The sequence below is a fragment of the Phalacrocorax carbo genome, chromosome 20 (assembly GCF_963921805.1).
Source record: "Phalacrocorax carbo chromosome 20, bPhaCar2.1, whole genome shotgun sequence".
Classification (NCBI taxonomy): domain Eukaryota; kingdom Metazoa; phylum Chordata; class Aves; order Suliformes; family Phalacrocoracidae; genus Phalacrocorax; species Phalacrocorax carbo.
This window is the reverse complement of record NC_087532.1, coordinates 213,995-230,520: the sequence shown is the minus strand read 5'-3', so window position 1 is coordinate 230,520 and position 16,526 is coordinate 213,995. Positions and strand designations below refer to the sequence as shown.

The 16,526-nt window shown below is 44.9% G+C and overlaps 2 protein-coding genes across 10 annotated transcripts in view; one reads left to right on the top strand and one right to left on the bottom strand.

Moving 5' to 3' along the window:
• Positions 1–4,116: 4,116 nt before the first annotated feature.
• Positions 4,117–14,804, bottom strand: ERRFI1 (ERBB receptor feedback inhibitor 1). Of its 2 annotated transcripts, XM_064470247.1 has the most exons (4): positions 14,631–14,804; positions 7,477–7,675; positions 7,279–7,355; positions 4,117–6,670 (listed from the first exon to the last, which is right to left on the bottom strand). In XM_064470247.1, the coding sequence occupies exons 2-4, from the start codon at positions 7,596–7,598 to the stop codon at positions 5,472–5,474; spliced, it is 1,398 nt and encodes a 465-aa protein (XP_064326317.1). In that variant the 5' UTR covers positions 7,599–7,675; positions 14,631–14,804; the 3' UTR covers positions 4,117–5,471. The 2 variants fall into 2 exon arrangements, with proteins under 2 accessions (XP_064326317.1, XP_064326318.1); XM_064470248.1 differs by lacking the exon at positions 7,477–7,675.
• Positions 6,589–16,526, top strand: part of SLC45A1 (solute carrier family 45 member 1) — an 80,786-nt gene continuing 70,848 nt past the window's right edge. For 5 of the 8 annotated variants that reach the window (XR_010375817.1, XR_010375818.1, XM_064470233.1 and 2 more), the window contains exon 1: positions 14,770–14,861. The gene's annotated coding sequence lies outside the window, so the exon portion shown is untranslated. Of the gene's footprint in view, positions 6,679–10,555; positions 10,654–13,945; positions 14,178–14,768; positions 14,862–16,526 lie in introns of those variants that run through there. The other 3 variants (XM_064470246.1, XM_064470244.1, XM_064470234.1) reach the window with 2 other exon arrangements.

Below are 16,526 nucleotides of genomic sequence, written 5' to 3'. Positions count from 1 at the left end.
CTTGTTACCTCCATCTCAAATTTCTTCCTGGACAGTAATCTAGAGTATGTATTTAACATACAGTTTGTAATACTATTAAAAGTGTTTATAAGGGCTGCAGTCTGTAATTTTGAGTTTGAAGGGTGGGAATTCCACCATGACTGATCTGGTCATCTTAACCCTGAATTCCTGACAAGACTCGGTTTGAACACCATCAGCAACTACTCCCTGCTGTAATAACTGCCCTTGCAAAATGGGTGTCTGTCTTGGACCAGATGGATGCTGTCCTGTATCGTGTCAAACCTACCATTTCACATGGACTGCTTAAAAACAAAACGAAGGCTGCAGCAGGAGGAACCATAATCTGCAGTTTCAGTACAGTAGCAATTGCCTATTGCAGCCTGGGAGCGAACGGAAAACTAATAGTGACAGCAACAACGACCAGTAATTTTAAATGACTGCAGAACTTAACTATGTTGCCAATCAGCATGCTTCCAAATCAGGTTTATTCTCTGTTTCAATTTCTTTTGTGATGAAAGAGAAACTGGTGATTGAGAGGTTTTTTAACTGACCTACCACTACAGCTGTGTGTTATTTCCTGACATTATCTGTTTAAGAGCAAGTTAATGTGGTGCAGAAGTTAAGCTAATGGGTCTTTTGAGTCACCAGGTACTTACACGACCTCTTCCCTTCAGGAAAAGGTATATTGAGGCAAACATCCTATCCTTGAGTTACCAGCTAGATTTGGTTCCTCTGGGTTGATTCGCTAGTCTGAAATGCACCACATGGGGGATGTTTCGCCAACATCGGAGCAGCCAGGCAGCTCTAGGTAACACTGACCCTTACACAGGGTAGGTATGACAGAGGCTTCTTGCTGCCATTGGTTACTTAGAGTGTGCTTTTGTTTGTGGTATTAACAGATTTGAGCCTGGCAGAGAAGACACACACCCCTTTTCACCAACTTTGCTGGTGGCCACATCTCACTGAGGTCTGCTCAATGATCGTGGCTTCACTGTAGGGCTGCTCTGGATCCAGCCCTCTGTAGTTCGTTGCAGCACAACTCCCTTTGCCCCAGCACAGCTGACTCCTGGGACCCATGGGTCCTCAGTAACATGGCCGGGTGGTCACAAGCACGCTGCTGAGGCAAGAAAGAGACTGCTGGGGGAGTTGAGCAGTATGTATAGCCCACTTCTTGAACCAGGAGGCTGGGGGAAGCATTGCCTTTCCTTAGATGCACATTTTTCACCTCTGCTTTAATACAAATTCCATGACTCTTCAGGCTTCAGTGTATCAAGTCATAACTGCTTTGAATTGTGGTTATTCCAGTCAAATCTGGCAAGGGACTTCCTCCTTGGAGACAGGCTGTCAGGCCTTGCCCAGGTGAGCCCAAGCTCTAAATAACCAAATGTGTGATCAGGCTGTTGCAAAAAACATGTTGTGTCCTGACAAGTCTTATCACGTGTCAGGGGATGAGCAGAGAATTGTCTTCTGGCCAGAACTTGCAAAGCTTCCCCCACAGCTCTACAGCCTTAATTACTCACTTGGAAAACTGAATAGAATTTTTTGATTGTGCAAACTTTGTCCCCCAAAGCACAGGAATTTGATGTCTAAGAATATAGAGGCGAGGCTCCCAGCCACCTTTGTCAGTGATCCCCTCCCTCACCATCACCCAGAGAGAACCACTGAACTGTGGACCAAGTCCTCAGTGAAACCTTACTACTTTCGATTTTCAAAGGGAAAATGGCCAAGATAATAAATACTGTAAGACTTGCCTATAGATGACTTTCCTTGTACTGAAGAGGCACGTGAGCTCTGTAACCTGCTTGAATGTCTTGCTCGTAGCCAAGCAGTTCCAGTCACTATTTTCATTTCAGGTTCAGTCTGGTTCACTTCAGTTACAGTTGCACTGAACTGGAGTTCATCATTTAACTTCTGGAATGAGACTTAATACTGCTGTTAGTCAGCTGACACACAATAGGAAAGATAGCATCACTACAGAGTAATTGGTTGGTTTTCTTTTTTCAAATACTCAGGACTGAGTAGACAATACCAGTACTTTCAGAAAAGAAGTGCGCAATTATAATTTTTTTTTTTCTAGGAGGAAAAACTCTAATGGAGGTTAGGTTAAAAGTGTCCATGCTTTTTTGGAATTTCAGAAAATGTATGTAAGACTATTCAGAAGCACAAGGTTTATAAGGTTTTTAAGCTTTTCAGCATCATAAATACAAAAATAGTTTGTACCTAGAAGTAGATCTTATTCTGAGGAAGTAAAAAGTGTCTTGCTACTACATTAGCAGAAAAGGTTTTAGCCCAATGGCTAGGGAACTTCCACTGCTAACAGAAGTGAAAATAAGTGCCAGGGTGCAGGGCTGGGGAAATTATAACAAATACCCCATTTTATACCAAAGACATGTTCACCTGTTAGTCACTTTAGAAGGCTCTTTGGCTTGCCTTGTGCAAATACTAAGCAATAGCATCGGGCTGGTGTGACGAGCAAGAAGTTAAGACAGAAAGCTTATCCCATCACTGTTTATAAAGAGAACAGTGAATGAGACCTGGCCGCAAGTGCGATAGCTCAGACTTGCAGTTTTACTTCATCCAAATGCTTGTATGTCCAGAAACACAGAATGCCTGGGCTGGCCTCCCTGTCAGGAGGGTTCAATTTCTCAGTGTGCACACTAGCTGTGTGGCTTTTCCCTGCATTCTTTAAGCCAAAACAATCCCACTGAAAGCAGGGAAGATGCTTGCTATGGGGTATCTTCCCTTTTTCCTGCCCGAGAGTGCCTTTGCTACTGATCTGAAAGTAAATGCTATTAAGGCAGAACTGAGACTCAAGGCCTTTGGGAGTTCAAGTGGTTCCAGGTAAGGGGCAAAGTCTGTTCAAGCACAGGAACCTTGGCTAAAAGGGGGGGTTCCAAATATCAGGAACAGAGTGGGACCCAGTGGCAAAATCTAGAAGAGATCTGCAAGGTGGTTGCTTTGCCTTAAACAAAGTTCTGAAATTACAACTACTGAGTCTGTGCCAAGTCTCACAACTGACAAGGAACGAGCTGCAGATTAGCAGCATTGATCTGTTTGCTGCAGCAGTGATTGTGTTACTGAGAAGGCGTTATTCTGGAGCCCTAGGGTTAAAGCTGCTCAGATTTAAGGGGAAGGTTTCAAGTACCAATTTGACTTTTTCCACCTCAGAAAAATCTAGGGGGTGGAGGTGAAGGAGAGCTTTCAGTAGGATGAACATTATAGTCAACAGCCTTGCACAGCGTTAGATAACCTGTTTATGTTCTGGAGGCCAATCTGCGTGGGTTCTTAGCAGTGTTATGGCACAGCAGTAGATTTTTAAACACTTACATAAATGAGGCTTAGCAATCTCCCCAGCTATAAAAGCCAAGTAATTAGGCATTACTATAAAACTACATCTGACATTTTTCCATTGAGTGTAATTCCAAGGATGGTAGCCGGCTTTATTCTGAAATAAGCTCATTGACAGAGAAGGTGATGACTTCAGACTGCCAGATCAAGGCAAGCATTTACCTGCATACACAGCTAAAAGATCAAAGTCGTGTGATGCTTTGTACCTTCAGTAACCTTATCCATGGCTCACATACTATGGTTAAATATACTTGCTATGTGATGGGTATATGTAATTTCTTGCTCCTCTTAAGCAAAAAAAAAAACCAAAACCCAAACCATGCTGTGCTGAAGCTTTTTTCATCCTCAGAATATGAGTAGCTCCTCTTCAGTCACCCTTAATGTACAATTTCGTTCTTTTTAGGAGTTGAGGAATTGAAGATGGGAACACTACTGCCCTCTGTCTCCTGTACGATGGTGCCTAATGTGTTAGGGGTGACTTTAGAAATAACAAAGGTTATTAATAATGATAGGCTGCATAACTTCACAGGATGTTTTATGACCAGCACAAAACTATAGACACCATACTACCAGGTAGTAAAGAGGAATTAAAATTAACGGTGTGCAATGTGAGTTATTTAACACGTCTGCAGAAATCTTAATCTTAATTAAATGCAAGCTGAATTCAACATGTTGCACATTTAACATCATTCACTTTGAATTTGCCAGTAAATGCAGAACTCAAATGCACAATTGTACATGCTATTCAATAAAGCAAAAACCAAAATGTATCATAAATATTTTATAACTTTATTAAACTTGAGACATGACAATACTCAAAATACAAAGTGAATTCTTTTTTATTCAATACTGTACACGATGCAGAAATATCAGTGCATTTCTATAGCGTGTATTTCACCTTCATTTAGTTTGTACTAAAACAAATAAAAAGTAAGCTTTAAAATAGCTCAAACATCTCATTCAGCAGTTTAAACTGTAAACAGCTTGTTTATTTCTCTTAGGAGGAACATGTTCATCTTCTGTACCTCCATTAATGAGCACCCTTTCTCTTGTGCTTATCTGTAAGAGGATAAACGTAATCAAAATGAGCATGAGAAACTGCTAATGCACAAATGTGGCACCTCAATGACCTTTAGCAGATCACTGAGGCACAATGAGGAAAAATTAAACAGCAGGAAGCAGCATCTGAAGCAGCGAGAGATGGGACTGACACTGTTCATAAATGGAATCATGTTCTTCCTCACACCCTCCTCCTCCCCTAAAATACTGAATAGAAATCAAAACACAAGACCAGCTTGTGCTGTGATTCTGCATTTAATACAGTCAGAACTTCAGACTCTAGGTGAGCACATAGTTGTTACTGCCTGCTTAGTAGCAACCATATAGCTGCTCATATGCTCTGCTGCTTTTGGGATGCTTTCACGTGTTTCTAGAATCCAGCAGGAAAAGAGCAGCAGCAGAGGCTTAGCAGTAGCTGATCCAAGTCTCTCCTAAGAAAAACTGCAAAATTGAGCCAAATACATCTAGCAACTGAAAGAATCCACAAAAACTAACTCCCTTTAAAAGTCTATTAGTGTCAAATTAGGTTGTAAAATAGATTCTTCTTTCGAAACGTGCTTTCAGTATGCTTGCCAAGTCTTGAAGTGGATGTCAGATCTTGCAGTTGCCTTCTTACCAGGTTGGCATATTCTACTCAAAGAGGACAGAGTCTGTTCTCAGAGTTACTGTGTGAAAGAAATTCTGGAAATGCCTGATATGAAAACTGTACTGCATTACCTGCTCTGTCAGCTTTATAAGTGACTTGTAAGCAAAGCTAGATTTTTTTTTTTTTAATAACATGACTACCAAATATGTTCATCTAGGTAGCATATAACTGGCCAACTGTGACTACTCTCCCTCCATATGTTTTTATGGAATCTGTAGGTTTTCAGCTATACATATCATGACAAAAAACCAGTCTTAAACATATCAGGTATGCAGCATAAGAGGACTTTACCATCCACTTTCCAGTTCTCGGAGGACAAACTGGTCCTACTTCATTATCCGAGAACCTTAAGAACTTTGTAACATGATAAAGTTCAGCTCCATCCTGAACAACTGAGCTGAGACTGTGCTCCCAGAGACTATGGGGAAACCACATAAGAGAGGTGTTTTCGTTTCAGATGACCAGCTATGTCCGTTCTAGGTTTTGAGTCCAGTTTTGTTGGGGATGAAGTGGCTGTGCAGTCACCAGACCAGGACTGAACCTCTGTGTTACAGCTACTTTCTTCTGCTTCTCTGAAGAATTTCTCATACTTGTCCAAATACGGAGGCCTTTCAGGCAGCAGATAGTAGTGCGTCGAACTGGCCTTCTTACCATTTTCAATAATTGGAAGAATGCAAGGGACCCTGTTTGAAGATCCTTCACTATTTTGTCTTTGTAGAGCTTTGCTACTGACATACTTTGGGTCAGGTGCAAAACTCTGAGTGGGGGGCATAACCCCATTGAGGTATGATGGCAGGCTTTTGGGACTTGGTGTACGGGAATTGCTGCGTGACAAAGGTTCTCTTGGGGGGACTTTTGGAGGCCTGTCTTCATCACTGTACGCACTAGAAGCGACTTCTGCTGACCACCTTCTGTAATCTGGCTTGAGAGCCCTTGGAGGTATGGGAACCCTTGGTGGAATCTCTGGTTTATCTTCATCAGAGTTTGGAGAAGACCTGTTCAAGTGTCCAGATAGTCTTACTACTGGTTTATTAAGAGATCCAGCTGGCCCGGAATGGGACCTTCGCAAACGTCGATGCAGCTGCTGTGGAGGAGGACAAACACTGGATATGTATCCATTTAGGCTTTGTGTAGGGTTGGCATCTTCTGGTTTTGGTCCTGTTGGAGTATCAAAGTATGCATAGTTGATTTGTCCACAGCCCCTAAAGCTCCGCCGGCTTGGAGCACTGGATTTAAAAGGAGGAAGTTCATAATCTTCTAACAAGAAGTCAGTATCTGAGCTAGTCAGGAATTCCACCTCTCTGTCAACCTCATCTGGAGTAAGGTCTTCAGAAATAGGCAGAGGGGGTAGTGGCTTGGAGCTACGGTCATTGGAAGATGCAGACAGAAATTGCATTGGCCCATTTTTTATTGGCATGTGAGGAGGTGTTTCATCAGAAACACAGCCCATGGTTAATGACAGCTTACTAAAGCCAGGAACGAGATGGTCTTCGTATCTTGAAATTGGCTGTTCTGTTTTGGGACTTACAGGAGGTGGACTGGATTTCTGAGATGGGACTTGGGTGCAACTTTCAGCAAAGCTGTGGTCACTCAAGGAAGCATGGTTGGAAGGGTGCCCTAAAAAGGTGAGAGAGTCTTAGAAACACTCTTCTAAGTAACACTCTAGCGCATGCCTTTGCCACTGCATATTTAACTATTTAATTCCTTCTAATGCAACAATAGGTATTGTCTGCTTAATGACTCTAGTAGCAAAACTTGGCTATTATAGATCTTTTCTGGTCATGGATTTGTATATTTAGCTGGTTACCTTATTGATTTAGGGCAGTGCTCCAGTTAAATGAGGTAGTTCAAGAGACCCCAAGCATAAGCAGCAGAACAGAGCTACAGCTGCAAAGATCCCAGCAGAGAACCACAACGGAACAAGTGCTATTTTACTAAATGGCCTTTCTGTCAGAAATGTAATGGTGACTCAGAGGCCTCTAAGTACAAGGAAAAGGCTTTTTTGTTTGCTTGTTTCAACTTGATCACATTATTTTAAATGGCTTTTTTTGTCGGGCTTGAATAGTAGTAGTTTCTTGAAATGTTTGCATTCTGTCACCAGAGGGCAGCCTTATATCCAGAATGAGAAAGCATTTAGTGGCTTCAGGAAGACTTAAGAACTTTTTTCCAAGACAAATAAATCCATGACACTACCTAAATACATATGTGTTAATCTTTATACTTACCAAGGGATGGTAAATGTTGGTCTGTTGATGGATGCAAATTATATGCCACTGCTATAGGGTCCACATTAAAGAAAGTACTAAGGAAAAAAAAAAAAAAGACTTTACTGTAAACAAACCATAGGTTGGTACTGGTACAAGTAGTCTTAGTGCTCATCTCATACTTTAAGATACAATAGATCCCCTTTTAGCCTCACTCACTTTTCAAATCCACTGTGGCTACCCCAGCAGGTTTTCAGACTCCCCATGCCTTGACTAGTGTGAATGAACCCGGTTTTCAATGGGACTCTCATTTCCTGAGCAGCAACTCCTGCAGTTGACATTGTGCGCTGCTCTCTGGTGATGTCTCACGACCCTAGAAATTCACAGTCCTTGACAAGTTTTCTGCAGTTTTCATTCCCTTCAAAAGAGAGAAGGACATGAATATCAGAAATGCAAACTTGATGAGTTCACCTCTCATATGAAATTTCAGTATTTCAAGGAAGTAAACAGCTCTGTAGGAAGGCCTTCTGCCCTAATACTTGCCAATAGGAAAACTTTACCGCACTTGCTATTTTGTGTCTGACTGCAAAACTAAAGTACGAAATAGGTAAATTGTCTTATGGAATCAAACTGTTATTAAAAAAAAGAAAATTATGTTCAGTAAAACTATATGGTAACTGTGCATCAGCAACTTCAGTTCTTGTACATAAACTGCCAGTTATTCAGGCAAAGTAAGTTTTCCAGAACAATCTCTTTAACTGTCTAGTAGCCATCCATCTTTAGTTGTATCTTTTTGCTAATGAGTTTATGGTTTCCAGCATGGCCAACATGTAACAGCCTAGTCTGTTTTTAGGTATTACCTTCAATAGCCTAACAAATGGCCTTTGCTCCAATAAACAGAATTACCAACTACTTAAATCAGAATTCCAGAACTTCTTTATATAAAGGAGTCACTATTATTAACAAACTTACACCTTAACATACTTTAAATCGACCTCAAGTCTTCCAGCTATTTCAAACAAATGGGAAATCTAGTGATTTGAAATAATTTCAGCTTAAACTGTCCTGCTATATTCAGATTTATTTTGAAGGTGAGAAAAATGCTTTATCTGGCCCATTTACAACAGAAAAAAAATGTGTTGGCAATTGCTTTATATTGAGTAAATAATCATAGTCTAAGGAACAAGTTGACTCACAGGGCTTTGTTTAGGAAATTCAGAATGGACAGTCGGGGGGGTGGGGGGACAGTGTAAAAGTAGTCAACATTCTGAAGGCAGGATAAATTCAGTCCAAGGGTACAAGGTCTGTGCTTCATCTACACAAATATCCTAAATGCAGCAAGTATAATATAGCTGTTTAAAAACAAACCAACCACTAAACAAACAAAAAACCCCACCCAAACCCATCCAAAACAGTTTAATTTGTATCTCTCTTGAGAATCAAGAATGTGACCAGTTTCTTAACATAAACTTCCTGCCCCTTCAGCACCCACCCACCCCACCCACCCTCCACCCCCCACCCCAAAAGAGAAAATTCCACCTAAAGAAAAAAGTCAACCAACAATTAAGGACCAGCTACATCTGTGCAGTATTCATGTCAAGAAAAAACCTTCAGTGTGGTGCCACAAGAAAACAGGGTGCAGAAATAAGTAATAGCTTACGCTTATGGCAAATCTGTTCAAAAACGGACCTTCTCTGGAGATATGTCCTCTTCCTTTATGAGGAAAGATCCATTATACTTATTTGCAACATGAGGGCTGGACAGACTCCTAAGCAGGACTGCAAACCAGGTGTCCCAGGATTAATTTGCAGTCTAACACCACTATGTGCCTTTTATAAACAATTACTTGAGAAAGACCAACTTTGCTATGCTTTTCCAGATTTGAACTGGGTCCAGTATTGGTCATCCAAGCAAACAGTATATGCTTGGATGATCAATAATATAGCTTCTGACTGTACGTATGTTTGTAATGTGCAAGACCTAATCACATTCTCCTTAAGAGTGTGATGGTTTTCTTGATCATGCCTACCAGTGATCACCCTTGTGTTAATGGAAGTGGAATTTTTTTTTTATTTGCTACCAAATACCCCGTGTATTTTAGGCAGGATTTAAGAATTCTAGACAGGAGGCTGTTAGCTTTAAGAGAAGCGAACAAGGCCAAACCAGTGTTCTGTCTGCTGCAGCAGAGCATTAGAGTCTTAGTCCTACTTTACTTCAGCCCTCCTGATTTTAGTAAAAACTATGTTCTTCCTTTTCAATCTCCTTCAAAGCTAGCTTTACCCTGGAAATTTTTACATTACACAGTCAAGCTGGACCCTTCCCAGTAATGGGAACTGTAGATTTTCATAGTAAAATTAAATATAAACATAGAGCCCCAGGAAGCAATGAAGTAGTTCTGATTGGCAAATGAGTTCAAAACCTCTAACAGTCCTCTAATAGCAGTTTTTCCTTCTAGTGCTGTAAGCGTGCATATAACCATTGTCTATGGTTATGCAGAAGTCTGGAGAAATCCATTGGTCAAGAAGACTTAAGCAGCACAGAGTAAGTACAGCACCAATTCTAAAATTAATTCCTATCCTGTTAACACAATTTGCAAATAAAACATCTGTCACATCAGCTCACGCTGTATTGAGCAGTGATTTTTTTCATGTATCACAGATCCTAGCCTATTAGCAATTAATCTGCAAAAGAAATGGAGGAGAATGAATTAGTAAACTTAAGGCTAATGCCGAGGAAGGAGTTTCCGCTTCCATTTCAGTATTTTTGGAAGTCAAATGCAAGGCACAAGTTGAAAAAATTCACTGATAGAGCACCAATTAGTCAGCAAATGCTAGCACTCCACCTCAGCACACATACAAGATCCGACAAGACCACGAGCGAGACATTGATTATGATATTAAAAAAATGAGACAGGAAGCGGGGGGTGGCATTGGTGTAGTTTGAGAGCACATGTAACGTGCTTGCTATGATAACATACAACCCTTGCAGGTCTTGTTAAGAAGCCCAACCTCCATCAGATCCCACGCCAAAACCACTGCTAGTAATTCCTGTGTCAGCTTTCTGAATGCCGTCTAAATCTCTGCTCTTAAGACTGATAGTTGCACAATTGCCTCTCTGAAATCCCTCCAGGATGCTAAGCTCAACTTCTGAAATAGACTTAAATATTTACATGCTCTAGGAAAAGGCAATTTTCACTTGTTTCAATCAACTCTTTTTTTTCCTTCAAATAAAGCACAGACAAATTTTGCAGCCGTAAGACTTGCTTGCTCCTAACAATAACCTCTTTGTGAATTCACAGAAGGTGACTTGCCTTGACATTTCAGTGGAGAGTTGTGAATGGACCGAGTTATGAAACTGCCCTCCATGCCTTAAGCTGGGAGTATCAAGAGAGGTGAGGTATGTGCTCTTTCACGACATCACCTACTTACATTCTCAGTGGAGTCTAGAGAGTTGGTGCTTGTATTTTAAAATGTGCATAAGCTTTTTTGAAGAAACGGTACTTAAGAGGGAGCCATGAGGCCATGTAATCGAGGAGTTCAAACTCTGTTTTATACAGCATGCTCTTACTAAAGCTGAGCAGTACATATTTCATGAGGCTACTGATTTCTAGTAATTGGCTTTAAAATAAATAAACTTTACAAAAGTCAGTCAAGAAGATATAAACACCAACAGTTTTCCACTGTAACTGTTTGCCCAATCCTGTGTCCTTAAAGACTTAAGGATCTAAAGTTAACCATAAATAAAATCAAACTACATTTGCTAAAGAAAATCGGCACCATGCAGTAACGAAGCACACTGGATCTCGTGTTTGTTTGCTGCTTGTTTGCACAGAATGGGTTTCTGGTTACTGTGCTTGTCTAGCCTAGTTACACATAGATTATGGCACTTAGAAAGATGGAAGCACTTTGAGCACTTTTGAATAGTGTTAGTCAAAAGAAACTGAGTGAGTTCAAACTAAAACTATAGCTAGTAATTACTACAGGGCAGACACAAGCCAAGGCAATTCAAAGGTTTGTCAGTGCACGAGGAAGCTATCTATCAACAGCATCCACTGTAAGGCTAACTGTGTAAAGGAGATTGTTTTTCGTCGCTCATGCCTGCTCACATTAACAAATATTAATTATTCTAAATATTGGAGATGAGATTGATATTTTTTTTAATAAGGCCAAATATACCTTCAGACTTGAACTAAGTGATGAATAATAGGATATGTGTAAGCTGAAAATGGTCAAATATATCCATAACCAGCAGGGTATCTACACAGTGAGGAATGCATATGGGAATATATCGGAAAAATTTTGCGAGATGAAGTTGACTTACATAAAACATCTCCCAAATATACAGTTTTCGTACTGATACATATCACTAAATACTTGTGTTATAGCAACAGTAATCCTCTACTTAGAAAATAGGAAGCATTTACATATATTTTAGCTCAACACCTATCACTGATCACACAGAGAATCTTTGTTACTCTGTTCCCGGCTCCCCCAGCCCCAGTGCAACCAAATATTTGAGGTGAGTCAGGTCCATAATAAAGCAAACCTTTCTGGTATTCACAGTGTAGAGCAAAGCGTACTCTAGTGTTTCACTTAATGGGTATGGTACAGCAATTTGCTGTATAGATTTTCTGAATGCACAGGTTCTATAAAGGCAACACTCTTGACAAGCAGCTTGGATACTTCTTGTAAGAAATGCGAAAAAGGGGGGGGGGGGGGAAAGTAAGACCTACTTAACAGTTTTGGGAGCAGAGAAAAGGTGGCTACATTAAATCCACAACCTATTTTTGCTCACCTTGCCACCACATATCTTTAACAAATCTCAGAAGCAATTCACAGGAGGAGGGGCACATTTTTGCACTACAAGTCATCCACTCCAACTAGCTGTTCCTTATTTGACAACGTGATGTAATTTCCTTTTTTTCCTTTGACTTTCTATTAATGTAAGTACGTGAGATAGGGCCAGCCCTTTAATGTTTTAATATTTAAGTATTTCAGGCTTCTAATTGGACTTTTAAAAGCCTAAAAGCTGTTAGTATACTCTCCGGAACTTCATATACTTCAGAAAAAAAAAAAATCCTGGTTCTGCAGTGGTTACAACATCCCTCAAGTGCTTTTGTCTTTTCAAGTAGATGAATGCTCAGTAACAGACCCCTAGTAGAAACAGCCTCACAAGAAGGTTAGTTTAAAACCTATTCATTTAATAAATAATTAGATCTAACTTACTATACACCAAACCTCCACAGCGCAGTTCAGTATTCCTCTGAGTCACTAGCCAAATCCTGCTCAGATACAGGCCTCAGGAGATTTTTCAATTTATCGGATTAATATTCTTTACAGTTATTACATAAATGAGGCATATTCTTAGCTCTGAAAGATTTTTCTACATGTTCTGCCAACCAGAAATGGACCTTCTCTGGTAGAAAATTTGACCCTATGATCACTTAGCAAAGAAGGATAAAAGTACCACTTGTACTATAGGAGGTTGCAAATAAAATTAATTCTACAGGTGTACCCCAGATGATGATGGGCCTAAGTTTGGAGAGACAAATCAACTGAACAGCAGACATACAAAATATTTAGATTATAATAGCTATTTTTTAATACATTCAAAGAACTGCAGTTCATAAAGGAGTTTAAGTTCAGTTAAAATTTGGCCTACCATTTCACAGTCCTACATAGCAACTGGGAGGAACTTGTAAATTGCCAGTAGAAAACTAATAATTAAATAGCAAGACAATTGCCTTTCCTCAGCTTGACAGATTTCAGATGCATGCTTAAGGTATGGTACTTCACCCTCCTGAAAATTTTAACGTGAATATAGCCAGCTTACATTCAGGAAATAAAAATTCCTTTATAGCTGACTCAGAGTCATAACCATAGCATTAGACATGCTGTGATAAGTTTTAATTCTGTTTTCTACTACAGAGAGGTGGAACTGTTTTCCTCTAAAATAATTCCTGTACTGCAGAGGATGGCAGACAAAGAGCTTCACCAAGAACATACACCCCCTCAAAAGATAGCCTTTTATTTAAGGAGAAAAAAAAAAAAAAACAAAAAAAACAACTAACTGTCCCATACAGGTAAATTCCAAAGGAAAGAAAACTAGGTTTGTGCATAAAGTATCATGGTTGAATTGAGCAGTTTGATTTCCTCTTGTCAAGTTTTACTAGCGTTTGTAAAATGTGTTTGTAAGGCAGAGGCATCACTCGCCTGTCATTCCAGTATGACAAAGATTCAAGTATCCCCAAACGGACCAGAGAGACCTTGCCCCAGAGCCCTTCCCATCCAGTTTATCAATATATAATTAAGGACTGTCATCTTTAGATCAAGCATAACAAGTTTTTTTTTTTGCTTACTGCTTCAGCAGTCCTGCACAGGGTCCTCGGTCTGTGCGCGAGTGACAGGACACCGAGGTCTCAGAGCCACTCGGGACACTGTGCTATGCATAACCCATGCAGTGTATGCCCACGGCAGGCATGTGAGCTCGAGAGATGCACTGTCAATACTTGACGGGTACAGTGGTGTCTCCGGATTTAAACACCACAGACAGGCTATTTTAGAAAATCGAGGATAAGCGTGTACTGGGGTATTAAATCATGAAGAAGCGTTTATTCTAAATTAAGCCATCCTAAATTAGGGCGCTAAGCACAGAGCCAGAGACCCCAGCAGTCTCTGTTTGTTCGCAGGAGCCAGAAGGGCAGCTCGGAGGTGAGGAACCGGCACTCTGTCGGGTCAGGAGAAGACGCACGCCACGCCACGCCGATGCCCAGGACCGGGCACCGCTGACCCCGGCGGGTCCCGTCCCGTCCGGCCCCCCCCAGCCCCCCCCCGCAGAGCCTCCGGCACCCGTGAAGGCGCGCTCCCCGCCACGGCGAGCAGGGCATCGTACCCGGGACGCCTCCCCGCCAGACCCCGCAGGTGAGCGGCGCAGCGCCGGGGCTGGGCCCCCCACTGCCAGTACAAGGGCAGAAAACGCGGTCCCGCGCCTCCCCGGCGCTGCTCCCGGGCCGCGGCCCGCCGCCTTACCCCCCCGCACCCCCCCCCCCCGCGCCGCTGGCGTGGGCCGCGCCGCGCCGGGATCGCGGCTCTGTGCCAGGGGCCCGGCCAGCCCTGGTGCCGCGGCCCGGGCGAGTCCCGGGTGCCGCCGGCGGCTGCCCGCTCCGACCCCCGCTCCTTTCCCCGGCGGCGGGGCCCCGCGCGGCAGGTACGGGGCGGCCCCGGGACCGCGGCCGAGCCCTGCCGGGAGCGGCTCAGGTGCGCGGCGGGAAGGAGCGGCCTCGGCGGGCCGCGACAGCGGGGGGAGCGCCCCGCCGCCATGGCAACGAGCGGCGCGGGGCGGCGGGAGGTGCCGCCGTGGGGACCGTCACTCACCCCGACAGCGTCGCGCCGCTCTGCATGTCCCCGCGCGGTCGCCGGCGCCACACGCATGCGCCAAGCCGCGACAGCGCCCGATCACTGCCGCGCCGCGCGGGGACGGCGGCTGTTATACTGGGGGGCGGAGCCGCCGGGGAGCCAGGCCACGCCCGGCCGCGCCCCTTCCTATGTTGCGCTCACGTCGGGAAAAGCCTTAAAGGGGCGATGTCCGCGCGTGGGCCGGTGAAGGTGCTGTGGCGGGTTCTAGGCGGGCGGGTGCCGCTGGGAGGGTGCGGGCCGCGGGGAGCGGGGGCTGCAGCGGGCCCCGGCGGAGGCCTGGGTGCCGGCAGCGCTGTTCGTTCATCTGGGCTTTTCTGCGGGAACGGCCGCCGGTGCTCCGCCGCGCTGCCCTCCTTCGTGTCCCCCCGCCCCCCCCCCGCTCTGCCCGGGCCTGCGGGGTCGGCCGGCTCCGGGCTGAGCGAGAGGCGCGTTTGCCGAGCGGGCTCCGGGCGGGGGCGACCGGGGCGCGGCGCCGGCCGGCCGGGGAGCTGCCGCCAGCGCAGAGGCGGCGCGGCCTCGCGGGAGCTCGCGCTCGGTCCCCTCAGCGCGGCGCGGGGAGCGGCGGGTGCCGAAGCGGCCGCGCGCCTCCAGCAGCGCGAGGCTGTGAGGCAGCGCTGGTGAAACCCTGTCGGCGCCCAGCGTTCCCTGCGGCGGCCGGCTCCCCGGCGCTCGGCGTCCTTCCCTGCCCCGGCTGTCTGCTCGGCGTTCCCGGGCCGGTGCACTAATCCTTCAGAGGAACCGCCCGCCGCCCCCGCTTCAGTGTCCTGTGCGTCACTGGGCCCCCGCTTCCCGGCGGATGGCGGCGGTTACTCGATCCGCTGCCCCTTGGCCTCTCCTGGTCCCATTTCCGATAGCGCCGGGGCCAGTCACCCCGCTCAACTGCCGCGCAGGACCCGCCCGCGGCTCTCCCGCTCCCCGGGGAGACCTGCGCGTCTTCCCCCGGCTCGGGAGCCTTCCCCGGGGACGCTCCTCCCGCCACCCGCGCGCGGCCGGCATAGCCGTCCCGCCGCCCCCGGGAAGCGCTCGCTGCCCCGCCCCGCCCGCCCGCGGCGGGCGGTCCCGGGGGCGCCGGCATCCCGCGCTGCCCCTCCGTTTCGGCCGGTGAGGAACGCGGCGCTTTTGACTCCGCGCGGTTCCCCCTGTTGAGGCGTGCTGTAGTTATTTCTGGGGTAACAGTGGCTTCGCCCGAACGGCGGGATGGAGCTAGTCCTTGCCCGCCGTGCGTTTGGTGTCCGAGTGTCTTGCAGTCGCAGGGGACGGCTGTGCTTCAGTACCGCCAGAGGAAAAAAACACACCAACGCTTTCACCGTTGTAGGAATTGCTCCTGTGAACATCTTCCTGAACTTTGTGTTGAAATAAATCAGTCTTCACGTGGAATGGTTTATTGGGTATCTTGAGTAATCATATGGGGGTTGTCAGAGATTTGACAGTGTATTTTGTGTCTAGACTTAGCATTTGCGATGGTAAAACACGGGTGAGTGGTAGGATTTTCAGCGAAAGCTGCTGTGTAAAAACTTTCTTGAGTATTTGCAGGTGATACCGTTTATTATAGCATAAACATTGTGAACCTGGTTTTTGATCTGTTTTGCTGTACAGTGCAATTATTTATTTGTTGGACAAATGTCAGTGTGGGACTCTGGAAGTCCCAGCACTGAGCGTCGCGAACAATAGGATTAACAAAACACGTCTGCTGTACTCTTTGAGCTGGAATACTTGTTAATATTGCTAAGAAGGAAGAATGCTTGATTTCATTGTAGGATGTGGTGCACATCTGTAGCTGACTTCTGCTTTCTTTTTTGGGGTGTCTATTGACCTCTAGTGAAAGTCCCCCACCTGCCCTTGTTCTTAGGGACA

What these genes read in the sequence shown, in the direction of transcription:
- ERRFI1 (XM_064470247.1), bottom strand. Translation starts at nt 7,598, where the DNA reads ATGTCAACTGCAGGAGTTGCTGCTCAGGAAATGAGAGTCCCATTGAAA. An exon ending in AGCCACAGTGGATTTGAAAA is followed by an intron (nt 7,356 to 7,476) that starts GTGAGTGAGGCT and finishes TTTTTTCCTTAG; the next exon opens with TACTTTCTTTAATGTGGACC. An exon ending in CCAACATTTACCATCCCTTG is followed by an intron (nt 6,671 to 7,278) that starts GTAAGTATAAAG and finishes TCACCTTTTTAG; the next exon opens with GGCACCCTTCCAACCATGCT.